Here is a 26,866-nt window from a genome sequence, read left to right as displayed (position 1 = left end):
GTGTTATTCAGTTGACCCAGATGTCTGGTAATATGCAGCCACGCTGAGTTGATGTGCTTGTGTTTCTGTGTTTCCAGGTGAGAAAAAGTGATGGAAGTAATGTGTAAACGAAAGCGACACAGATGTAGAGTACATAGAGTGTGTGAGAGAATCAGACTTCTGTTACTGCAAAAAGTCCAGTTAACCGAGAGTCTTTGAAGTGCAGCAACCTGCCGTGTTTGCTAGTTCAGAAGTCAGTTGTTACACCACATGTAGCCTTCTTTAGTATTATCTGTGTGAGTGTGCAGAATAGTTTGTACGAGTGAGAATCACAAGCTGTGCATCGTGTTTAAGTGAGTCTGATACATAATTCAGTCGACCCAGATGTCAGATGTAATTTTGCAGCCACGCTGAATCGATGTGTTTGTGTTTCTGTATTTTCAGAGATCGAAGTAAATATAATTATTATAAAACCCATGTGATCTGGAGGAGATTAAAACACCGTTTGAAAAGAGTGCTAGTGACGACAACAGTGAACTTCTGAAAAGAAAAAACTAGAAGCACACGGAGTGAGCGCACAAAAAAAGTTGGAGCACTTGGAAATATGACGCTGGATGCTGCACCTTTTCTCCGGGTGGCCGCCTGCTGCCTCAAACGCTCTTTAAGAAGCTTACACCAGGTGGATAAAGACCCTGAGACACTAAACTCCCAAAACAGAAAAAGAACGAGAAGTTCACCTTTCCACAGTTTATTTCCTTTTAAAATAATTCATACAAATGCATACAGTCACAAACATCTCTTTGTCAGGTTGTCAGTTTCGACCAAAAATAATGATATTTACTGTAGAATATAGAATATGTATACTGTATATTGCTACGCCTACTACTTCACCAGAAAGGGGACCAAGGTAGGCAACAGTGGACTGTGTGTCACCACCAGGGATGGAATTTCAAGGAGCACCTGGACACCTGTTACCTGTGGCACCCCGTCGATTTGAATCAGGAATGCTTACAGATTAAATCAGGAAAGAAGTCCTCCCCCTCCGACAGGCGTCTGCTGAGGAGAGTTAAAGATGTTTGGGCTCCCCCTTCATTTTCTCACCTGGGCTGTGAAATAATAACGGGGGGAGGGGAGGGGAGGGGGGGTGAGTTGGTGAAATTTCCATCCCTGATTGCTACTTTTACTACCTCACCATGAAGAAGAGCAGGTAGGCAACAGTGGACTGTTTTTAACTACTGAGCCGCTGGGAGGAGGGGAACGCAAGAAGCACTCAGCTGTCCTGCCGAGACAACGACACCTGAGCAGGAATCAGTCATGTTTCATAATCAGCTGCTGACACTGAGCACCTTGTTTACTTCGTTGGAATGTAACCAATAAGAGCGCCGTAGATCTCTTATATTTTTTGGTATCGTCGTGAGTGTTTTGAGGATTTCCCAGAGAGAGCTTATTTGTTGATTTTTTTCGATGGCAGTTTTTTGTAAAGGTGCCGTGTAGGCGGAGTGCTCGCTGCTGCCCCCCCTGCTCCCAGTGGAGCTTTTTCTTTTTTAAGACACAGATACAACCAAGTCACATCGACACAGGCAGGCAGAACACCATATGTACACATAGACACAGAGGCCACGGAGGGCGGCTGAACGCTACTCCCAGGACGAAACCCCTCGAGAAATGTTAAAGGGCTACTAGACGGTCTGACATGCTGTTTGCTCAAAGGTCGTTCCCTTCAATTATTTATTTTTAGAAAGCTGATCAATCTATATAACCCTAAATGGACTTTAACTGCTGAGAAACTGCTCGTAGAGTTTGTGAGTTCGATCCGGCGGATTTGATGGATCTCTCGCTAAAAGGGGGCGGGGTCGAGGGCTTGACCTACTTATGCTTCATAACCTGGACAATTCACGTTGGAAGTACTGGATCATGATATGAAGAAGACAAACATAAACAACCTGTTTGGAGATTGTGATGCTACAGACTCTCAGTGCATTGCTTCATCCTTCAAAAGGTAATCCACACAAACCGTCTCATACCAGGGATCACGCCATCACGCCACCGCCATGCAGCCGTTCCTCCCACATACTCCCAGGATTTGGATCAAACAGGAACGCTAAAGGCCTTTGCACACTGAGTCCAAATTGGTGAACGTTAAAAAATAAATGCGATCTCATGTTGTGTCGGTCATGTTTGCACACTGACTCCGAAATTTCAGTCCATCATTGTTTGATCAGAACAGGTTTGATTTTCTGTGTGTGTGTGTGTGTGTGTGTGTGTGTGTGTGTGTGTGTGTGTGTAGTGTCCCTACTTCCAGCCGCTGTTCAGGATCGTTTCCTTTGTGGATAATCTGGACCACTGACATCCTGAAATACACCTGGAAGTGATCGGGATTATTCTGCAGCTCATCAACGATAGCGATAGGTGAATCTCTCCTCGCTCTTGTTTTTATTTTCAGGAGTGGACAGACACCTGTTTTTTTTAATTTAGATCAGTATGAGATATATGGTCTCCTCCTGCAAAAAGAGGAAATCAGACTCAGTGTGCAAGGTGCCTGTTTGTACCGTTTTTGTTTCAGTATACAGATCTAAAAATCTGACCCTGTGTGCAAAGACCTTTAGTCCCGAGAGCAAAAAAAAATAAATCACATACCCCTTAAACAAAACAGACGAAAACCTAACATCAGGTCAACTTTAAACGTTTCTTTAAAGTTCTTTTTGCTAACGCAGCGGGACACAAAGAAAAGGCAAGCAGGTAGAAAAAACAAAAGCACTGAGTGGCATAAAAACAAAAAGATTTAGAAAAATAATATACCAACCGCGGAAACTACATTTCCTGAGATGGTGTGCAAAAAGCTGCCTCTTTTTTTTTCAGGGGGAAAGGGAAAGGAGAGGGGCGGGGCTTGTTAATTTGGGGTCACACATGAGAAAAACTAACAAATATTGTATTCTAAGACCAGTTTGGCTACACAGAGAGATCACATAACCCTTGTTTTTTTTTTTTTTTAAGACTGGAATACAAATATCAGTATTTTCTTGCGGTAAGTCCAAAAACTGTACACAGACAGGTTACATTCATTTCATAACCTACGACTTCAAACTAAGGGAAGGACACAGACACAGAGAGAAAGACGGGGAACAGGCCGCTCACGCTTTAGACACTCCTCCGTCTAAAACAGCAGATTTTGATTCAGTAGATAGTCATCATTCCTTTCACTTCCGGCAGAGGAAACTGGACTTTATACTGTCGTTGTGACGTGACATGTGGCTCTCAGCAGTGCTTCCCTTAACTTCCTCTTCCTCTTCGTCTTTGGAGTGTGATCTCGCCGCTGTGACGCCAGAGTCGTGCGTCGATCGTTGTTGTTGAGGTCGACCTGTCCGTCCACCTGACACTCTGTGAACCTGTCTGATAACAACATCTCACAAGGAATCGTATCTCTATGAGTCTGGTTGCCATGACAACCTCTTCCAGTCACTAGAAGACATGGGGTGTGTGTGTGTGTGTGTGTGTGTGTGTGTGTGTGTGTGTGTGTGTGTGTGTGTGTGTGTGTGTGTGTGTGTGTGTGTGTGTGTGTGTGTGTGTGTGTGTGTGTGTGTGTTTGGGGGTTGTTGTGTGTGGCTACAGTTGGTCGTTTGGATGCTGCTCTCTGTCGCCCTCTGGTGGCTTGACTGTGTTTTGTCCAGGAGATGGGGCATGAGGAGGGTGTGAGGGAGCGGGCGGGAGGGTGTGTGACATTGGCACGGCGCTTGGGACGATGCCTTCGACGGGCGGCGGGAGGCCCCCGGCGGGCAAGTTCACCACACCTGGAGGATACCTGAGAAGAAGAGAGGGAGGGAGGGGGGGGGGGACTGAGTCATCCGAGCACAACTGCATCAAACAATAACAACAATCTATCATTTGAAGAGGATGATGTAATATGACAGGGCAGGCGAGTCCAAGTCACTTTCTCGCCATTTGAAATGGGAACGTCTTTACCCTTGAGTCACAGTAGACTGCCGTGATTTTCAAGCTGGGTCCTGCAAGTGACAAGTCCCCTCCCGAGGGTCTGGGGGGGGGGCTGCTGTTGCAGGACCCGACCGAAGACAAACGGCAGCATCCGCCTCTCCCTACCCTCACATCACCAGCAGTTGACCTTTGACCCCAGAACCCCGACTGCAGCCCCGTATGCCACGACAGAAACATTTCACACCGCGACATCAATACACACATCAACACCTAAGAGGAAAACTTTAGCTTTTTCTTCAAGTGCTGCTGTTGTGTTTTTATACATTCAAACTTTTTCATACTTTTATGGCATGAAGGGAAACTTCAGGAGCACATGGACACAGCAGCTGTTTTCCTCAGAAGCTTTTGAGGAACATTGTTTACCATCAAAAAAAAGTTCAACACATTTTTAAGCCGCTTGCTTCCACATCCTAAGTCATCAGAGCCTTCAGAGACATTCATGTTACGAGGAAAGAGTTTGTGGAATCACAAAGAACGCTTCAAAGATTATCATGTTAGCAAAGAAAATGGAGGTGACGTCACATGCTGAGGGTGTGTTAACAACTGGGAAGTAAACTCGGCGTGTTGACGTGTGGCTCTATCTGTACTCGCTCATGTTCGGTCTACATGTCATCACTTTGCAGGGTTTTGATGAGTTTGGACGACTACATGAAGGGAAACAGACGAGAAAGTTTCTGCATTTGTCATTTAAACTGTGACGTCAGACATCTTTGTATACCTAGTGGACACTCGAAGAACTGCGGGATTTTACACTTCTGCGTTGGCTTCATTTTAAAGACCGGAGGTTGCCGCTTGGTTCGTACTTTAAAGTCATGTAGAAATGTCTTTCATGTTGCGTACACACTTGGCCAGTAAAACAGGTTCTGATTGTAATTCTTATTGTAACACAGATTAATGACTTTACCAGAGTTTGGGGATAAAAATCAAACTGTACTGACCACTACAGCTTTCTTTATCCTGATGTCACTTTTTACCTATAAGCCCCGTTGAGCTCGGGGTGGACGGTGGCGGGGTCGACTCCTGTCCAGTGGTTGTTCTGGGTGAGGAACTCCTTATTCACACAGTTCTTCAGACTGTCGGGGACACGACCTGGAAACAATAACAAACATATAATAAAAAAAATGAAGGAACAAATCGATAGCTCAGTGTTAACAACAACATGGGGGAACGTGTGAGTGGTACAGCGCTACATTTCAAAGCAGGTGTGACTTTTGTTTTCTTTATCATGAAGTCTTTTTCTGCAGGGACACAAAAGTTACACATTAGAGCTCAACAGCGTCGTTCCAGAAGTAAAAATCCCCAAATGATTTCCTCCATAGTGGATTCGATTGTTAGCCATGATGTCATAACCATCACAGGTAGACTGACCACGAGCGACCTGAGTGTGAAACGATGGTTTCTGCTCCTGTAGGAGACACAAGGTCGTATGATATCATGTATGATAACATAGATTCTCATACAATCTCGGGAAAAGAACTACACTACCCACAATCCTAATGTGACACAGCGACGTCTCTGATTGGTGGAGATCCCAGTTACCATGGAAATGTCCACTGTCCTCACAAACTTCTGCAGTCAGCTGCTACCACAGAAGTTCAACACTAACATATTACAACATTATTATAAACTATATGAACTCTAAAATAAAGATAAAAGAAGGTCTGTGTACAATGGGTCTTACTGGAGTCGCAATGGATTGTGGGATGTGTAGTTCCTTCACTCCCGGCTATAAATGATGTACACAGTCTTGTACCTTTGCCTTCTTCTCTGTTCTCCAATCGTTTACACCAAATCAAATGCTTTATAGTCATGAGTATTAGGGTTATGAATGAATTTGTGAAATGTAAATGGAGGAATTGGAGGAATTAAAGTGGTCACTGTTAAGCCAGTGGTTAAAAGACTGAGGCTCTTACAAAACCAAAGAATGAGATCACAAGAAAGTTAAAAAGAGAAAGAGGAAACTTGAAAGGAGGAGGTGGTGAGACAGAAATAAAACGTCCGTCTGTAAAAAGATGATTTATGCCCGACTGCAGCAGCAGCACCTAAAAATATCTCTTTTTGTGTTTTTCCATCAAAGCAGTATGTGTGTGTTTATGTTTGAGTGCGCACACACCTGTGATAGCCCTTCGTATCTCCCTGGCTGCCTCCTCTCTCATCTCCAGAGAGGCCTGCTCACTGTACCAGGCGGCGTGCGGCGTGCAGATCAGGTTGGGAGCGTCCTTCAGCGGGCCCTGACTGAAACTGACACGTGGTAAAAATAGTACACAGTGAAGTCAGTTACAGCCACACACAAAAAGAGATCACATTCATGGCAGACTGATGGGACACTAATGTGTTTACATGGACCTGATTGTCCCAGTTTTGATCGGGTTTTTCAAGTATCATGTTTTTTTGTTTGTGCATGTAAACAAACCGGGATAAGCCCGTATCCTGATTTTGGAGAACCATGTTTTTATTCCCGGAAGACTCCATGAAACTGTGGCATGTTCTTTACGCCGGTTTCTGACAGCTGCAGACTACCTGCCCAGGCGCGGCCTCAGCCAAATGACGTTATAGCAAAACAAACATGGCGACGGCAACAAGAGCGTCTTACTTCTGGAGAGACAAAGAAACTGAGTTCTGTCTCAAGCTAATAATAAAAAGTTTAGATGGGAGAAAGCATCGATAGGCTGACGTATTCAAGTCTGCGGTGAACGGGCTACAGGTCGTCGGAAAGTGGCCTACTTAAGAAACATTACTACAACCCTGTCCAACCAATCACGACTGCGTATCATCACCCATTGCTCCCTTGGCCTACACAGTGACAGGCTGACAGCAGTCAGAGGTGAGGAGGACATGTTTCATATTTTCTGGCAGCCACAGAGGTGTCCCTTTTGTCAGATTTCTCATTTGTCGCGGTTTGAGTTGTAGAAAATAAACATCACAGGCGCCTGCACAAATAAGACGCAGTAATCATAAACATGGATACTTGTATTTATCATGTTTACAGAGATATGAAGAACCAGGTTTCTCTGTGTGCATGTAAACACCAGATCCTGAATCTGATCCAAACCAGGATGAGACTCATAACCAGGATACTGCATACCCAGTAAACACACTGATTGTTAGATTCATTTAGCTCTCGTCTGTAAAATGTCTTCAGATTGCTTACTTATTACAGTGAATAAACCACCGACACTAAACCAAGAAAGATGTAGAACAAAATAAAACCTCACTTTTAACCTCATTCTTTTGTCACAATCCTTCTTATTAATTAACCGAGATGATTCAGCTTTTTGAGCTTTGACAGAAGAAGGAAACAGTTCAAGAATGGAGCAGATAACTGATTGATCTGAACGCTACCTGAAAGGCTCCGTCTCATGAACGTCCAGAGCAGCTCCACGTATCCTCCCCTCCTTAAGGGCCTGAGCGAGGGCCTTCTCATCCACCAGACCCCCCCGGGCTGTGTTCACCAGGAACGCTCCCTGACGCATCTTTAACACACACACACACACACACACACACACACACACACACACATGAACAGTCTAAACTAATGTCATAATATGTCAAAACATTTTTTTAACATGAGTGAGACTCCTTGTTTGCTTATACCATCTTTGCAAAGCACAGAGTGTGTGTGAGACTGACTGGCTGTTCGTGTGTGTGTGTGTGTGTGTGTGTGTGTGTGTGTGTGTGTGTGTGTGTGTGTGTGCGCGCTGTGGCCTTTCTACCTGTTTGATGGTGAAGTCGTTGATCAGGTGGTGGTTGTGTTCGTTTAGGCTGCAGTGCAGAGAGACGCAGTCGGAGTGGAAGAGCAGGTCCTTTAGGAGAAATGTAGAAAGAAAGTGTCAAGAATAAATCCCATCTCTCTGTTTCTATTGGACACGACTGATTCTTTACTCAAGAGGCTTCACACTCAAAAGAACTCTGTTTCAGATTTTCCATAAAAAAACAAGTTTAAGCTTTTGTTCATGAATAAGTTAAAGGTCCAATCAGTAAGATGTGTAGAGACTGAAACCTTACTACACTGCCTGGCCAAAAAAAAAGATCAACACTCTAATATTTTGTTGGACCGCCTTTAGCTTTGATTACGCCACACATTCACTGTGGAATTGTTTCGATAAGCTTCTGCAATGTCACAAGATTTATTTCTGTCAAGTGTTGCATTCATTTTTCACCAAGATCTTGTATTGATGATTTGGAGAGTCGGTCCACTGCGCAAAGTCTTCTCCAGCACGTCCCAAAGATTCTCAATGGGTTTAAGGTCTGGACTCTGTGGTGGCCAATCCATGTGTGAAAATGATGTCTCATGGTCCCTGAACCACTCTTTCACAATTTGAGCCCGATGAATCCTGGCATTGTCATCTTGGATTAGCCCGTGCCATCAGGGAAGAAAAAATCCATTGATGGAATAACCTGGTCATTCAGTATATTCAGGTAGTCAGCTGACCTCATTCTTTGGGCACATAATGTTGCTGAACCTGACCAACTGCAGCAACCCCAGATCATAGCACTGCCCCCACAGGCTTGTACAGTAGGCACTAGGCATGATGGGTGATCACTTCATCTGCCTCTCTTCTTACCCTGATCACTCTGGAACAAGGGAAATCTTCCTTCCAGTTTTTAATAATGTGTTGGACAGTTCTTAGATGTTTTCTGTGCTTGATGCATGCCAATGATTTGACCCTTCTCAAACAGACTAACATCTTTTCCACGACCACAGGATGGGTCTTTCAACATGGTGGTTTAAGAAATGAGAAGCTACTCATTGCATCAGTTGGGGTTAAATAACTTGTTGCCAGCTGAAAGATAATCGCCCATGCAGTTATTACCCAATGGGAGGCTCTTACCTATTTGCTTAGTTAAATCCAGGTGGCGACTTTTTTTTTTGGACAGGCAGTGTATATGATCAGACATTAAGGAAAAAGAGGGCATCACTCCTTCATAATGTGATTCCAGAGAGTGGAGTGTTTTTTTCAGCAAAGAGAAAAGTATAATGACAGACTAACTCTGGATCTATTTACATTTTATACTCATGCTGTTTTTTTATTGCCTTAGTTTAGTGAAAATGGCTCTTCAGCATATACTGAATATTTCTGTCATGGGAGAAATATTTTGCTAATACTCGGGTTGCGTGCAGAGCAGCTAAATAAAACAAAAACAGCTTCCAACCCACAGACAGTAAAGAGCAATAACAAGACGTAGATTTAACAACATGCAGCTGTCTGATGTCCACTGTGGCTGGCTTTACGGCAACGGTATCCTTATGATCACAAATTACATTAATATGCTAAACTAGTTCCTGCAAAACACAGAAAGGAAAATTAAGAATACAAATTGATTAGCTCTGAGTATTTTTATTTGCTTCATCACTTTAATTTAGTTTGTAAGTATTAGCTCTGCAGTGTTGAATTTAGCTCCTTACTAACAGGACTTAAGGAAGTCAAGTCAGAGTTATTTGCTTTCTGTGAGCCAGTGAAGCGACACGAGGACAGAACTAGATCATATTTTGATTAAACACATGAGCTTAAAACGACAGGAAGATTGCTCACACGGCAGATTAAAGATGTCCCCTCTCATTTCCATCTGTTTGTCATACCTGTAGTGTTGTGACCCGTTGTAGTCCCAGGGATCTCTCGACTCCGTCAGCCAAATATGGGTCATAGAAGATCACATTAAAACCGAAGGCCTTGGCTCGCAGGGCTACAGCCTGGCCGACTCGACCTAGAAACACACGAGTACACATGAGGCATGGAGGAGCTCACATATTGACTCACAAACAGGAACATTAAACACATGAGTTCACATTGAACTGGAGCATTCAAAACAGCATATTTGCGTCTCATTTAACCTGTGTCTTTTTCCTTGTACGAAGCACAGATTTCTCTGTCTGCACACAGCTGCTCATTATGACTTGAAAAGCTTCCAGACTGTACAGGGAGGAGATTTACGTCCTGCTTCTTTTTAATCCGCTTAAATGTTATTGGCAGTTACTTCTCAGGAAGCCAATTTAGCTAAGCAAAGGACAAAACTTCTCAAAGTGGAAATGCAAAAGAGAGAAAAATCCCCTTATTAAAAAAAACTTCAGCTCTATTCCTGAGCAACAAATCAACGGTGTGTCAGTCTGAGCAACATGTACCAGAATGATGAAGCAATAAAAACTCTTTAAAACCTTTTACTTATTTGGCAATGTTGCTCTAATTTTTGGTCCGGTGTTAAATATATTTATCGACCGCCTGGAGCCAAATGCACCAGCTGGGCGTACACCTGGGTGTAACGTTACCTCGGACTTAGAGCTGAAACTCCCGACCAACTTAAAGTTATGCCCTCTGCACCAGTTTGACTTGAGCCCTGTTTGTGCTGCACATGGGTGTGACTTTTGCGCCTCGGATGGAGCAGGTGAGAGTTAGAAAATCAGACTAAAAGTAACATTCAAGGAACTTAAATGGAAAACGTGATGGCACCACAGTTTATACTCAAAAAGTGAGCCGATTGAAAGGTTTAGATTTAGCCGACAACCCCTGTTCGAATTGAGTAGCTCTCCCCTCAACTAGCCTACAGCACTGACACTTTTACTACAGGAATGTGGTTTCAACTTCTATCTGAACCACTTCTCTTGTTCATCGCTGCAACACCTGTTGGTTTGACCTGATAACTGCTCTCATAGCTGGCAAAACGAGGGGCGTCTAAAACGGCCCTGTGGGGGCGTGTCTTAAAACCGCCTACCTTCTCTGGTCCAAACAAATCCAGAGCATTCAGGAGCAGAATCTAAAGTTAGAAGGAGGACATACTGGCTGCTGCATTGTTGTCAGAGAAGCCAGCACTTCAACATAACATGTTTCCTTAATGTCTGATCAGATAGTAAGATACCTTTATCATTTCAGTCAGTAGATATCTTACTGATTGATCCTTTAAACAGCATGTTGTAGGTCTCTCTGCAGAGGCATTGGGTGTCTGATTAGGTGTTGTTACTCACCGAGCCCTATAAGTCCCAGTGTCTCTCCTCTGATCCTCGCAGCTCCTGACGCCACCTCTCGGATCTGCTCCACGCTCTGCACCCTCGTGCCCTCTCTGAGAGCCTGACATGAAGAACAAAAAAAAATACATTAGTGCAAATATCTCTCAGACAGCAGAAATCCAGATTCTGTGAAACCCAGACCAGGTGTATTTCAGTCTGAATCTCTTTAGATGATCATGAATATATAAAACGAGAGTCTAAATAAAGATTTTTCTTCCATCCACAAATAATTTCACATTGCCTTCTACATCTTAACATCAATGACTTTTAGTAATTGCCGGTTAAAAGTGTGACAACTGAAGCCGTCTTCGATGGAGTTAATTTAGATACACTTGATCTCAGTCCTTTTCATGAGCCACACAATGTTACAAACCTGGTGCAGCCAGGTGGTGCGTCGGTACAAGGTGAGGATATGACACAGTGTGGAGTCTGCCGTCTCCTCCACTGAGGCTGCTGGCATATTACATACGGCTATGCCTGTCGGACCAGAGAGCAAGATAAGGATTAGTCATAGCTTCTGGGGACATTTTTAGGAGCAAGATGACGTTTTGTGGAAGTTATTTCTTTATGGAAAAGTGCAGAATTAAGTCGTGAGTAAGCAGATTTCTCTACAAACTCCACTGAAAACTTTAAATAGCGAAGCCTCCTGGTGGCAGGAGATAGAGGATTTTAGGACAGACTGCAGTTTTAATGAGGAGCCGCAGTGACTCCATTTTTTAAATACAAATATAACCAAGTCCAGACGAGACAATACCTATTAGTGGCATTAAACGCACTTCATTCTCGTGCCTTGAGCTGCTAGTTGGACTGTAAAACAATAACGATGGATGGAAAAGGAAATATGTCAGCTATACTAGCTACACCTGAGACATTTTCACATCTGCACTCCTGAAAATATCTCGATCATTTCAGGAGGACTGCTCCGGATATTCTCCTGACCTGGTTGTTCACATATGCTCCTCACAGCGGGAGACTATCCCTGTCAGACAGGAGGGGGGGCGGGGGGTCTCCCGAGGTAAGACATGACGTAAAAAAAAAAAAAAAAGAGGACGCAGAGGTAGAGGACAAAGCAACAGAGTCCTCTACACCAGTGTTTCTCAAATGGGGATATGTGTACCCCTAGGGGTACGTGGGAGTACTGCAAGGGGTACGTGACAAATGGAATTTAAAAAGTTCTATCACAACAAGCCAAATTAATGATTTATAGGAAAAACCATACACTGATTCAAGACATATGTTCTCTATGCAACATCAAGTAGGGCACTATTTCCAACTTGAGGAATTCAATGTCAATTAATCGTTATAATGAGAAAATATTTGCCTTTATATCATGACAACATCAACAAAAGAGAGGAGAAGAACATACTGGAGAACAGAAAACATAATGCAGCCGTTTAATGTGGAGCAGACACTCTATGCACCGTGCAGCAGTCACAGTGTATAAACGTCACTCCCCCTCCTATTGGCTCGAGGTGAATTCTCCTGATAATATCCTGCTGCTGTTCTCACATCAGCACGCTCGGACTTGCTGCGGAAAAAATACTAGGGGGTCTGGCAGGAGAAACTCCGGCTGAAGTACAAGTGAAAAATGTGTCTATTTGCGTTCACACGTACTTTTTTCAGGAGATTTCTTTGAGTTTGAAAGCCCTATAAGTCTCAGCCGTCGTATCAAACAGTACACAGACTGGCTAACTGGCTTCTTTGTAGCTGAAGGCTGCGGTGTGAACTAGTTCCATAAAGCAAGTTTAATGTTATTGCACGATTAGTCCAACTGTGAAACTTCTATTTTAAGGTGCAAGAATTACATATTGTTGTGTTAAAGACCCGACTTTGGATCTGTTTTTACATTTAGTTGAACTGAATCATAAATTGATAAACACTTAAATAACTCTTGTTGTTTGTAGTCCTTATCTGAGCAATGTGGACCAACACAAGCTGTCTGTGTGGACGTGTGTGTGTGTGTGTGTGTGTGTGTGTGTTCTCACCAAGTTCCCCGGCAGATTTGATGTCGATGTTGTCGTAGCCGCTGCCGATGCGGACGATGATGCGCAGAGCTTTGAACTTCTCCAGATCTTCTCTCATCAAGGTGATGGTGTGATACATGAGAGCGCCCACAGCTTCATTCAACACCTGAAAAGAAATACTCAAGTTATTTAAATTATAGACCGATAACCACGTGTGGTGGTGAAATATCTAAACCCGTACGACTTTAGTTAGCCTCTGTACTCACAGGAAACCCAGATGAAACCGATAATCACACATGCATAAGGGTGTCTGTTTGCAGAAGATAGGCTCAACAAAGTACGAGACACTTTTAAAGGTCAGGCCATCAGCAGCGTGTGTAGGTGTGAGCATGGCTTTGCAGAAATCAATACCAGTGAGAGACTGTTAGCTGAGCTCAGGGTTTCCATAAACATCTTGAAGGATTTTTCAGTGTCCACAGTTTACATGTTTTCTTATATTTCCTGTTTAAACAACAAGGACTGTTAGCTGTCCCTCAGTATTACCATGGAAACTAAGCCTTTATAACCACGGGGATCCAGATAAGGTGTCTCTGCATGTTACACACGCCTCATATCAGCAGGAGTGTGATGGGATTGTTGATGGTTTAAAAATGAAAATATTCTGAATCAAAAGCCGATAGCTCGTCTTTGTCGGCGTGAAAACTGTTTCATTCAGCCTCTAAATTGGTTTTCTGCTGATTTTCCTGATGATGCCAGCCGTCGTCTTCATGTGTGGAAGAGAGGATGAAAATGACATGCGGTTCAATTACAATAAAGAAGCCCTTTTAATTACACAATGAGGTGGCTGCTTAGTAGACAGCCAGAGATGGAGGGAAAGAGAGAGAGAGAGAGATAGTGAGCGAGGGAGAGCCATCTGTTTCTCCCACGCTGTGGCCTACTGAGCGCGCTCTCAGAGAGAGTGTGCCTGGCAGACACCCAGAACCAAACGTAACCCTGCCAGACATACAAACCCATTTACACTCCACAGTGACAGTGGCAAGACACGAGCCTGACCCACATTTTGAGTTTGCTCTCTGCACTCTTCTTCAAAGATCTCCTCATGTTCACCTTTCATGTTGTCAGTGTGTGAGGCCTGTAGAGTAGGTCTGCATGACTTGCAGCTCATAAAACTCCTTGTTTATCTGATAGTGTCGTCTGTAAAAACACTCATTTCAGCCTCTGCTGTCTCTTTAAGGCCTCCCTCCACAGGGGAGGGCTGATCTCCAGTGCTGGGAGAAAAGAGTCTATGTAAGAGGTTTCACCAGCTTACGTAGAGGCTTGAAGCCGTCTTGTCTGTTTCATATCGGGGAACTATGGCGTGCTTTGCAGAACAAGCTGGTTAGCGCCCTCTGCGGACTCATCCTGGGATTACTCCAGCATACGTTTACCTCATGATCTGAAACGTCGCTCCGCGTTTAGTTTGGGCATGCAGCATTTCTATGATCTTACTTACATTGTGTGTGTTATAAGCTGAAGTGTGTTACCTTCTCATGGATCTCCTGTGTGGACTGGGCGTCACAGAAGGCAACGGTTGCAACATCTTTCAGGATGGGCATCTCCACAGTGCAGTCACGCCCGTCCAGCAGCGCCACCAGGGGGCGCGGGTGCATAGGCCCATTCATAATGGGTGGTCTGATGCCTACACACACAAAAAAGAAACAATCTGTTCAAATGAATTCTGTGATGACGCACATACACGACTAAAACCCCCTTTACAGACGCTTGAAATCTTGTGTTGCTGCAGGCGTGCACAGACTCTCATATCTTCAAGTTTCAGTTAGTCAGTCATGAAACCTAGAACTGAAGCTATGCTGTTGTTCCCGATGCTGCATCCCATAATGTTTCCGCTCTGCACTGATGCAGTTGCTATGACAACTGTGACAGGAAGCATGGAGGAAATACAAAAAGGAAGTTCTCAGCTGTCTACCTGCTTCACACAAAATGTTGTGTTCTGGGGGTGTGCAGCTGTTTTTCTCTGTTTGATAAGAAAGCATGTTTTTTTCTGCCTTTGTGTTCAGATTTGCGGACTCTTTCGGACAGGCGGTGATTTTAAAGACAGGTATGCTAATAAAACACAGATAGTAAAAAATATGACCAGGAGGGAGGCAAAAACACAACGATAATATGGCAGTGCGCACTACATGTCCCTCCCAAGCGGCAACCTTTGGTCTTCGAAAATGAAGCCAATGCCGAAGTTTGGCAGCCGATGAGCCTCCAGAGCCCCCTGCTGTAACAGATAGCTGACGTCACTCAGGCTTCGTCCGTTAATATTTACAGTCTATGGTAACCCCGTGCTACACACACATGCCCCCCACTTTTAGAAGTAGGCTGGTCGACAGTGAAATGCTACTTGAACAACGAGTTATGCCTGTATGATCCATTTACTGTCACTGTACACCGACCCTCGCGGCCCGACAGCCAGCCCAGCCCACCATTTATGTGAACTTCCTCATAAATCTAGAAACTTTGAAACACGACAACATTTGGGCTTCCCACACTGAGCGTGTCGTCACAGCAACATGACCGCCGTGGGAACATGGTCTATATGCTGTCTACTGTATCTCTCGGTTAGTCTCTCCTCTGTGGTAACTGAAGGGTTAATCTTTGAAAGACATACTGACCAAGCTCGGAGACATCTGAGAGACAGACTGATGTGGATTCAGTGTATGTAATTGGGTCTCTGTGACATGCAGAAACTTGACAGCCCTCTGAAGCCTTGTAGATCAAAGAATCGGGGAGCAGAGTGATTCTGGTTTCTGCTGACGCTGAGCGAGCCCATCACTCACTCCTGACTGTTTTCTATCTCAGACGTGCAGGCTGACATCTCACATAAGCAACAAACTCTGTCACTTCACTCAAAATAATTCTCAAAAACTTTTCTTTACGACTCAGACATCCAGATATACATCGAGCAGTCTCTAAGTTTGATACTTTTTTCCAGTTTAAACGACCTCTTTGTTACCGTTTGTTTAATGCCAAAGATCTCTGACTATCAGATCTGTGGAAATAAGTTTGTCAGCATCAAAACTGCAAATTTGTTGTGGCAGAGCATAATACTGGTGACGGTATTAAAACCAGTTTACTGTCCACAACTACTGTCAGCCTGGGTGCTAAACACTTTAGCATGATGCTACCTCCTCTGACTTCAGAGGTCTGACATTTATCATCAGTGTTTTTAAATGTAGCTGATAAAAATCCCTGATGCATGGAAATATGCTAACATGATGTCTTATTGACAGCTGGCTGGCTCGCCGGTTCTTTTTACCAGTTTTCTTTTGAACAGCTCGGTGACCAGAAGGTGACGGCTGTGTTGTACTGAGTGTGAGGGAATAAGTCGAACTGCACTCGTGTGAAAGGCTGGAACAGACTTGATTTAATTCTAGCTCAGGCTTGTCCATGTTGTTGTTTGTGATAAACACACTCAGGCTTGAGTGAGCCAGTGTGCATGCATGAGGAAATAATGTATACAGAGCATGCATGCATCTCTGGGTCATTCTCCTGTGTGCTGCAGTGTTCAGGGTTTTACTATAACAGAAAACAAGTATTTAGTGTTGGTATTTATACAGTAGAAATTATATATATAATTATATATATATATATCTATTATAGTTCAAACTTGCAACGAATCCTTTCAGATTAGTTCAGTAATTAAGTGTTTTTTAAACTTTGAGAACGACAGTCTGTAATGTGAAAAGCTGAATTATTTCAAAAGTATTAATTGTTACACAACGTTCATTAAACAGATGTGTGTGTATGTGGGTGTATGTATGGCTGCAGCTGCAGAGCGTGCTGTGCAGCCAGACGACACACCAAAGTAGGCGTGTGCGTTCAGGGTCTATATCTTCACTCTTTTGACTGAACACAGCGCTCTGTGACGGAGGAAAGGCTACACAATGAACTGTCATCACTTTACAACACGTTTTTGTGTGAAAGCTGCGAAAGCCTTGTGAATGAATATATGTTAAAAGACTGAATTTACTTCCTATATTTACAGTGAATAAGAGGCGGATCATGTGAGGCCTCAATCATGGGGGGAATCTGAACATCCGACAGCGGTTGGATCTCACATAGAGACGCAGAAAGATTTTATTCAATGTGGTTATTTTTTCTACAGCAGTAGTTAAGGAGGAGCGTGCTTGCTGTTAAGGTAGCTGTCTTTAAAAAAAAATCTTAAATTGTATTTTGGGCTGTTTGCCTTTGATTGGATAGGACAGCTGACGAGAGACAGGAAACGCCAGGAAGATGGGTGACGACATGCAGCAAAGGGCAGAGGTCAGACCTGAACCCAGAGCGGCTGCGACAATGACTCCAATCACCAGGCTGTCCTGCACCCCAAGGCAGCCGTCTGAAACACTGTAAATAGGAAGTATGAGAACACTGATATTTACAGCCTGAGTATTTTTCATGTATTATTTGTCGGTTGCTTTTGGTTTTAGGTTGCAATGATGTCATTCAACTACAAATTTGACAACCTGAGAAATAATCTGGAAACACTTTTTGTGAATGAGATATGTGTCTTAACACCATCACTGCATTTCATGTTTCTAACACCTCGCTTCCATTTACCCGTGTTGTACACGTCCAACAGCGCTTCCGATTGGATGATGAACCGCATTGTTTGACACTACAGCTGCAGAGAAGCTCACAGTTTAGCATAATCCATCACTCAGTCTCTCTATTGTCTTCTTATCGGCGATGTCAGATTACAGCATGAAAACTGATCTGATGAAGCAGAGCAGCACGAGCAATAAGGTGAAACTCAAATCCAGCTCGCAGTGCTTCATGGGAGCTGGTAAAACATTAGCTTTCCATAATAGGATTTGCCTAAAGGCCATTGCACTTTCACATCGACACAAAATCAATGGTGCATGGCTGAGAAATTGGAATTGAACAAGTGCAAAAAGTACTTTCAGGCTTCAACACAGCCTTCATTGTAACTCAGATATAATCACAAGTAGCAGGATTGCCTGTAGCAGCTGCTTCCGGCCTACAGACTCGTCTTTTTTTGCACATTTCATTTGACCGGTAAACCCCCTGGGAACAATCAGAGATGATGCTGTCATACACAAAATAATAAAATCTGCTCACTCAGTGTAATATTCGGTTGTACGGCAGAGTGGTGTTTTTGGAAAAGTAGCAGAGATTCCAGACATTTCTCCGGCTCACACTCGGTCACAGAGCGAGGGGAGGAAATAGCTTTCATTCCAGCACCGAGCGTGACCTTGGGAGGACCAGCCACTCTCGTTCTGACTGCTGAGTAGTACAGTATGATAAAACGCCCGTTCATTCTGTGTCTGCTTCACCCACACACTCACACACACACACACACACACACACACAGACCTCAGTGCCAACACTTATATATATATATATATATAAATATAAATCTACTGCCTCTCTCTCAGGATATGAACTCAAACAGAAGTGGACATTATCTGTTTCATCTCTTTAATTTAATGTATTTTCTCATTTTATAGTCACATTAAACCCTCATTCAATTCTTCATTATATGAAATAATTGCTTTTCTCATTCCCATTACTATAAAAGCCAACACATGTCTCGATATGTACTTTTCCGTTCTCATCATTTTCCATTCTTCAGTTCATTTTCTCTTGCCCTCTCTCTCTCTCTCCCTCTCTCTCTACCCCCCAAGTAGCCCCGGGGTGGGATGACCGCTGGGAGCTTTCCCAGTGCAAACAGGCCTCCTGACTGCCAAAGGGGATCACAGCCCCAGTTCTCCCCTTACACCCCCCCACCCCCATCCACCCAGGGTTTCTCTGCAGCCACGCTTTAATTCAGATTTACTACAGTGTTGGTTAAACACTTTAAAGCAGTGCAGTAGAACGGATTCGCTGCCAAGATGTCAACAAAAATAGAAGAGAAGTACTATTCCTTTAAATCAACAATATGAGCTGCAGGACCTGGGGCAGCAAATGAGGTCCTTTGAATCTGTTTTAAAATACTGCAATCACACAAACATGACACTAAGGACATTTGACTGACATGTAGAGATGGGGGGAAAAGAATCCACCAATGACTGTTTGGACTGAGGACATGAAAGCCCTGCAGCCTGCCTGTATCCGGCTGTCAGTGACCAGCTAACGAGAACAGCTGGATTTTTATCCCGGGGCGGATGAGACATTTTCAGACTGTTAGTCAACAGAAACGATCTTCCTGTTTCCCTTTTCTTTCTTTTTCTTTTTTTTTTTTTTTACATGCGGGTCACAGGGAGGTCTGCCAGCCTCAACAAAGAAGCAAAAATGACTTGCAAGTTCCTGGTTATGGACTTCAGTATCCTGGTTATGAGTCTCATGCCGGTTTGGATCAGATTCAGGATCTGGTGTTTACACACAGAGACACATGGTTCTTCATAGTCTTCTTAGTTTTTACAACACAAACCGCATCAAATTAGAAAGCTGAGTAAAATGAGACCACTGTGGCTTATTGAGGGTTTAGCACTATTCAATGCTAATGATGTGTGATCTGATGTTTAGCCGTGTAGTAATGTGTCTTCAGTACTTTGTAATGTGACCGTAAATGTTGGGAACCCGGCGTCCTGTAGCCGGTTCACCACAGACTTGAATAGGTCACCATTTCTTTCTTCCATCTTAACCTCCAATTATATTTAATTCTATCATGACTGAAAGTTAAAACACAGTTTCTGGATTGCTCCAGAATAAGACGCTCTCGTTGCAGCCGCCATGTTTGTTCTGCCGATACGTCACTTGGCTGAGGCCGCGCTGAAGCAGGTAGTCTGCAGCTGTCAGAAACCACGGTAAGGCATAAACATGATGGATGTATTATAGAATGGATACAGCATTGGAGGTGCTTCTAAATGTCTGTAACATTAACAGCATTATTGAATGTGAACGGTAAATAGATGCACTGCTAGTTACCAGGAATAGCTATTAGCTAAGTTCAGACATCCAGAATTGAATCTATTTTGGTCCCACTCTGACCGAACTCAAAAAGAGAACTGCTCCAACATGACACATTTCAGCTCCAGTGTTTGTCTTCCTCATTGTTCAGGAGAGAGAAGAGAGGCGAGCGTGGCTGTCTGCACCTGTGATCAGTCAGCCGCCTGCGAGCATTGTGCGGAGAGCGAGGTGATTTATGATGCCGCTGGCTCCGGTGGCATGCAGTAACACGGCGTGGTTAAAACAGCCCCTATATCCCCCCCTGTCTTTGAGCCCCCCTCGCTGTTGATCTCGCCGTCCCTTCATCACTCTGTGCCTCATTGCCAGATCTCCATCTCTCATTGCTCCAGGCTTCGCTTTATCTCACTTCCTTTTTTTCCTCTCCTGTTCCCTTCCATCTCTCTGGAAACAAAAAGCAGTGTTCTCGTGTTCTGCTTGAGTTTCTTTGAATGTGCAGGTACGCAGTGTTCAGGGCAGGCGGCCTGATGTTTCTGCAGTCTTTCTGTCTCCATCTTCTGACACCTCAAACACCACCAGTGCTCCATCTCTCTCTCTCTCTCTCTCTCTCTCTCTCACACACACTTACACACACATGCTGCCCCACCCAGATACACAAACACAGGTGCAGACTCAGCGCACCTCTCCATGCAGGTTGACTCGACTGATAAGCGGTGATATATGATACATACTTAGTGCTTGCAGATGGAAATGACAGCTTCGCATGGATTCTGGGTCTCCCTCTGAGACACACACACACACACACACACACACACACACACACACACACACACACACACACACACACACACACACATGCATAGACACCAACCAAAACAATGGCATGTTTACACACACGGACACAAAGATTTACAAGGTCTTGAGTCACAGGTTCAGGTTTGTCCGCTTTTTGTTCCCATTACAGACACGCCAGCAGCAAAACAGACAACAGTGTTTGGCAGCAGATCAGTTGCAGGAAACGAATCCCCGTCAAACTTTCAACATGCAGGTTAAAGCTTCAGTTGTGCAGTTCATCTTCTGATTTTTAACCGACCTGTTACTTTACTTGTTTGTTTGAAAAGAAGATCATTATTTTCTTATGTTAACAAGCACTGCAGCATGTATTCATGTTCCCTGTTGGATGGAGGTCTGGGTATTTTGACCATGCTTTACACCTTTTTGATGCAGATCAAAGGAGATTTCAGACCGTTGTTAGGGGAGCAGATATGAGCTCACATTTCATCTCAGCAACTCTGAATATCATGGCAGAGTGCCCCGCCAGATATTTGAAATCCGACAAGTATTTAATTAAATTACTGCGTACTGTAAATTTAGCCCTTTTCAGAGTGCTGTTTCAAGGCACAATATTATATAATAATATAATATAACGCCCCTGTGACGTTTTGCCTTCAATATGAATGTCACAAAGGCGTACAGGGCGGGACAAAGTGATCCCCTCTCTGTGTCGTCTTCAGAGGTAGTGACAGATGTGTTACAGCGAGGAAGAGCAGCGGTGTTAGTGTGTGCATGTCTGACTGTGTGTGTGTGTAAAGCTCCTGCTCTCTCCAGCTTCCACCACGCCGTAACACAATGTGAATTCACAGACTGGGACACCAATGGGGGACGCCGTTGCAGAATCAATATGACTGTCTCATGGGCGTAATGAAGGTGGAGCTTTTTACAACACTGCTGCAGAATTGAGTCATGTAAGCACTTTTTTACTGTCGCTGAGGGAGGCAGGTTAACATAAGTAAAATCTTATTGATGCTTTTAACTATAAGATAATGATGTAAAATGCAATACCCAAAAACAGAGTATTCAATATTTAATTTTCTTAAAAATGTCCTTTGTCGTGCAACAACATGTTACTTGTTTTAGCAGGAGCAATCAACACTTGAATGCATGTCTGAGCTGAGCCCCCGCCTTAAAGTTGGAAACCTAAAATCGCCCCCTGAGTCAGATCAACTCAAACTTCCCCTTCATTTTCTATCTTTGGTTCAGGAGAAACATTTTGCAAACACAAGTAATGTTTAAACATTGCACACTTCATGTTGTTATTATATTCTGCAGGCTGAGTTTAGAGGCACACTACTCACCCTATAGTTACGACTGCATAGGCAAAAATCAATACAGCTTAATGGAAGTCTCACACACACATACACACACACACACGCCTGCAGCTGCATCAAATAGTAAATGGACTTGCGCCTGTATACATTGCAGGTCACACCTACACATTCACACACTGATGGTAGAGGCTGCTGTGTAAAGAGTTCATCAGAAGTAACTCATCCCCATTTATACACATTTATTCACCGCTGGCGACGGCAGAGGGAGCAACTTGGGGTTAAGTGTCTTGCTCAAGGACACATCAGACATGTGGCTGCAAGAGCTGGGGAATCGAACCCCCGACCGGAACGTCCGACTCTATCAAGTATCAACTGAGCCACAGCCGCTCAGACTCTAGAGGCTGATTATGAAGCCTGCCATGGCAAAATGAAATCAATCATTTCATTAGAATTTAAAGCACTCCTCCGAAAGAAAAAAAACTAATGTGACCCTGTGTGCTCATCAGGTTGATTTAAAACTCACACCCTCACTCAGAGGAAAACCGCTCTTCACCGCTCTCCTGTGAGAATCCGCCGTGATGCGTGTCAGCTTCGACGCCGCTGGTTTGTAAGCTGTCATAAACCTAGAAGGTTAAAAATGACTGTCTTGAGTAATACTTGCATTAGAGGAAACACTACACTGTAGTATATAGACTGTGACTGGTTGTTCTATTGGATTAAGGAGAAAGTCACGATCACTTTGAAGGTTCAAGTGGATCGGGGTCAGTTTGGAGAACATTTGCTCCATTAGTGGATTATAGAGGCGATAAAAGAGTTCCTGTATCAGCTGTTTTCACATCACTGGAGTACTGCCGCTGAAATCCTCCTAACCTGGTTGTTCACACATGCACCTCACAGCAGGATACTATCCCTGTCAGACAGGAGGGGGGGCGAGGGGTCTCCTGAGGTAAGACGTGGAGGACGAAGCATCAGAGTCCTCTACACGACGCTATAAAGAGAATATGTGTCTTTCTATCAATGCTGCGTGTAGTTCAACAGAATCTCAACATGAACTAAAGAGAGGAGAAGAACAAACTGGAGAACAGGAAACATGCAGCAGCAGGTTGATTAGAGCACGGAGATGGTAGAGGTGGCGTGCAGACAGTCTATGGTCGTGCAGCGATCACAGGGAATAAAGGTTACCACCCCCTCCCACTGGCCCCTCCCACTCGCTCCAGGTGAATTCTCCTGATTATATCCTGCTGAGTTCTCACATCAGCTCTCACAAAGCTCTATTAATAAACTGCTGCGTCTGCTGTCATATAATTTAACTGATGCTTTTAATGCAGGTCTATGTTGACTTGCAGCCTGGATACTAATTATTATTTTGGATGATACACTGCAGACCTGTTATTTTGTCTGTGCATGATGATTATCTCTCTTCCTGTCCAGACAGCCGCGCTTCTTCAATCACCGACCTCGACAAAGTTCACAAAATATTTCCATATGGTTAAAAGTAACTGGAAAGAATGATAAAGACAAACCATTATGTAATGTCTTTAACAGCTTTTAAGTATCCTATGGTTCATCTGCCATTGTTGCCTGAAGATGAAGAAACTTTGTCAAACATTTCAAACCTCATTTTGTCTCTAAACTTGAGTTTTCCTTCAACAGCAAAGGATGAAACTGTGGCAATGATCAACAGCCTTTTGCAGTCATGAATAAATAACACAGCGATCAGACAGGACTGATGGGGCTGGCAGGAAACGTTCATCATCAACATTTTAAATGCATATTACAGCCATGAGCTCCTCCTTGGACTGTTCCTATCCAGGGCTGGCTCTTGGCAAAGGCCATATAGGCGGTGGCCTAGAGCGCCACATGCTGGAGGGATGCTGCAGAACCCCCCCCTTAATCTTGCCTAGGGCACCAAAATGGCTGGAGCCGGCCCTGTTCCTATCTAATAAAGAAAAAAGGCCCCAAAAAAGATCTTTAAATATATTTTGTGTTGTGCATGTAAACATTAAATCCTGATTTTGAGAAACTCTCCTTTGCTACCTGGAGAACTCTGAAAGAAAATGTGTACATTTTACCGCGGTTTCTGACAGCTGCAGACTACCTGCTTCAGCGCGGCCTCAGCCAAGCGACGTATCAGCAGAACAAACATGGCGGCTGCAACGAGAGCGTCTTATTCTGGAGTGATGAAGAAACTGTTTTAACTTTCAGTCATGATAGAATTAAATATAATTGGAGGTTAAGATGGAAGAAAGAAATGGTGACCTATTCAAGTCTGTGGTGAACCGGCTACAGGACGCCGGTTTCCCAACATTTACGGTCACATTACAAAGTACTGAAGACACATTACTACACGGCTAAACATCAGATCACACATCATTAGCATTGAATAGTGCTAAACCCTCAATAAGCCACAGTGGTCTCATTTTACTCAGATTTCTAATTTGATGCGGTTTGTGTTGTAAAAACTAAACATCACAGCTGCCTGCACAAATAAGACGCAGTAATCAGAAAGCAGGATACTCATATTGATCATGTACACAGAGATATGAAGAACCATGTGCCTCTGTGTGTAAACACCAGATCCTGAATCTGATCCAAACCAGGAGAAGGTTCGTAACCAGGATGTAAACGCACTCCATGATTGAAACATTTCTTCATTTCTGTGACTTTTCCTGCGCTCTCTCTGTTTCGAGGCTAGAGGAGCTAATGTTTCTTTTATGTGACATCAGGTTGTGGTTGTCTGTAAGCTTGGCAGCATGTCACAACACGAGCAGTCTGCTTGGTTTTGTCCTCTGACATAATAAAAAGTGTCTGAACGGGAGCTCCTGGTGGGAAACTGCCTGGAGCTGCTGAGAACAATCACGTCGTCATACGTCACACATTTTAAAAAAAACACTTTTTAAATTCAGAATTAACTAAATAAGAGTCCTAGTCTTTTATTGCAGGGAATTCGATTCTTATGTGGGATTTTTGGGGGGGACTGACATGTGTTTTTGTCACCTTTATAATCAGATTACCCCCCCCCCCCCCCACCTTAGAAACATGAATCTAACATCAATCAATCACCGGGAGGGTCGGCCTGATTTTACAGCTCAAAGGTTCAATGATCTCCTGTGTGTGCTGAAAAACAGATCCAATGACTGGATCAGTTTCACGAGTATTGACTGGTGCTGATTTGTGCACGAGCATCTTTTAACGGCGACCCCCCCCACCCCCCCTTCCTCATGTGAATCATAACTCACAGTCGTTATTCCAGTGACCTTGGACTCTGGAGCTGTGGGGGCATAGGAGACCCCCTCTGAAGTGAGGGAGGAAGGGAAGAAAAAAAAAAGATGAGAGCTTCAACTTTAATCTTTGATGTCATCAAGAGCCAGAACCCGCAGCATGTTGATGACATCACCGATTACAATCTCTGGTTTCTCTTTTTTTTGGGGGGGGGGAATTGCCCCCACAAATCCAGAATATAGGTGACCACAGATACAGTGATTCATCTTGAGGGTGGATCATCCTTCACCCTCACCTCCTCCCTCTTCTGCTCCACACCCAAGCCTCCACCTACTCCCCCCCACCCACACCCCCCACACCCCCCACCCACACCCCACCTTCTTATTCCTTTGCAGCCCTATACCTGGATCCCATTTTCTAGAATATTCTCCTCTAGCTGCTATCACGAGCTGCATCTGCCACCTGTGTGTGCATGCTTGAATGTGTGTGTCGGTTTATTGCCCAATCCTCGTGAATGTCTGTGCGCATGCGATTTGTGTGTGAAGGAAAAGTGCTCACATGTAAAAGAAGCACAATGAAAGAGAGATATGTGTCATGTCCTTGGTAGCCCCTCGAAGGAGAGAGAGATCTATTTCTGTCGCCACAAATGGAGGTGATCAAGCAGCCTTCAATAGCAGAGATATACCTCTTCTCTCACACACACACACACACACACACACACACACACACTCACACACACACTCAGGGAGCTAGAGAAAAGGCTAACCATTCTTGTGTGGCGCGAGAGAGAGAGAGAGAGAGAGAGAGGCTGAGCGATGAAAAAGATAATAGAGTGGGAGAGAATTAAGAAGAGACTGAGGAGGAGGAGGAGGAGGAGGAGACGGAAAAAGGGAGAGGAAGAGAGAGAGAGAAGGGGGAGGGGAGGAGGAGGAAGAGAGAATAATGTACTCAGAGTTCATAAATATTGGCACACACACACACACACACACACACACACACACATGCACACACACACACACACACACACATGCACACATACATCAAAGCAGAGTACTAGTTGTTTACCTAGAGGCATGCCTTTGTTGAGGAGATGTGAGCTTCCCATGGTGCGTTCCCCAGCCGGCGAGCACGCAGCACAAACCTGCAGTCTTCACTCAGCAGACATGAACTGGAATCCAGTCAGCATATGGCGGCTGTGGCCAGCTACCTCGCTTCCCTCAGTCCTTCTCCCAGCCCCTCAGTGACAAGCATACACATGTGCTCCCCCTCTTCTCTCTCTCACTCCCCTCCCTTCCGTCCCCTTCCGCCTGCTCTCTCTCTCTCTTTCTCTCTCTCTTTCTCTCTCTCTCTCTCTCTCGGCCTTACCCCTCCCTCACTGTGCTGTCTCCAGCTACCTCCCCTCCCCTTTCTCACTTTCTATAACAGCTAATCTCTCTGTCTTTCCGTCTCTCCCTCTGTCTCTGTCACACACAAAAAGTGCACACACCGAATGCTGTACGAGCAGGAGAGCAAAGGAGACAGAGTAGGAGGGGGCAGAGAGAGAGAGAGAGAGTGTGTGTGTGTGTGTGTGTGTGTGTGTGTGTGTGAAAGAGAGAGAGAGCAGGAATGGGGAGGAGCCAACGCTGGCCAAAATTCATCTTTTGTTTCCTGAAAGACGACAGGGAGAGGAAAAAAAGAAAGAAGAGTTA

The 26,866-nt window shown here is 44.2% G+C and overlaps 1 protein-coding gene across 2 annotated transcripts; it reads right to left on the bottom strand.

Annotated features, from left to right (window-relative positions):
* Nucleotides 1-711: 711 nt before the first annotated feature.
* On the bottom strand, nucleotides 712-26,663 carry LOC132981611 (C-terminal binding protein 1). Of its 2 annotated transcripts, none has more exons than XM_061047557.1 (11): nucleotides 26,244-26,663; nucleotides 14,457-14,611; nucleotides 12,955-13,099; nucleotides 11,343-11,446; nucleotides 10,928-11,030; nucleotides 9,551-9,675; nucleotides 7,683-7,772; nucleotides 7,312-7,442; nucleotides 6,083-6,210; nucleotides 4,944-5,058; nucleotides 712-3,778 (listed from the first exon to the last, which is right to left on the bottom strand). In XM_061047557.1, the coding sequence occupies exons 1-11, from the start codon at nucleotides 26,281-26,283 to the stop codon at nucleotides 3,583-3,585; spliced, it is 1,332 nt and encodes a 443-aa protein (XP_060903540.1). In that variant the 5' UTR covers nucleotides 26,284-26,663; the 3' UTR covers nucleotides 712-3,582. The 2 variants fall into 2 exon arrangements, with proteins under 2 accessions (XP_060903540.1, XP_060903541.1); XM_061047558.1 differs by having other exon boundaries at nucleotides 3,639-3,778; nucleotides 4,908-5,058; nucleotides 26,244-26,661.
* Between the last annotated feature and the right edge of the window lie 203 nt (nucleotides 26,664-26,866).

Source organism: Labrus mixtus, chromosome 10, assembly GCF_963584025.1.
Source record: "Labrus mixtus chromosome 10, fLabMix1.1, whole genome shotgun sequence".
Lineage (NCBI taxonomy): Eukaryota > Metazoa > Chordata > Actinopteri > Labriformes > Labridae > Labrus > Labrus mixtus.
Note: the sequence above shows the minus strand (reverse complement) of the source record. Positions and strands in the feature narration are given on the sequence as shown.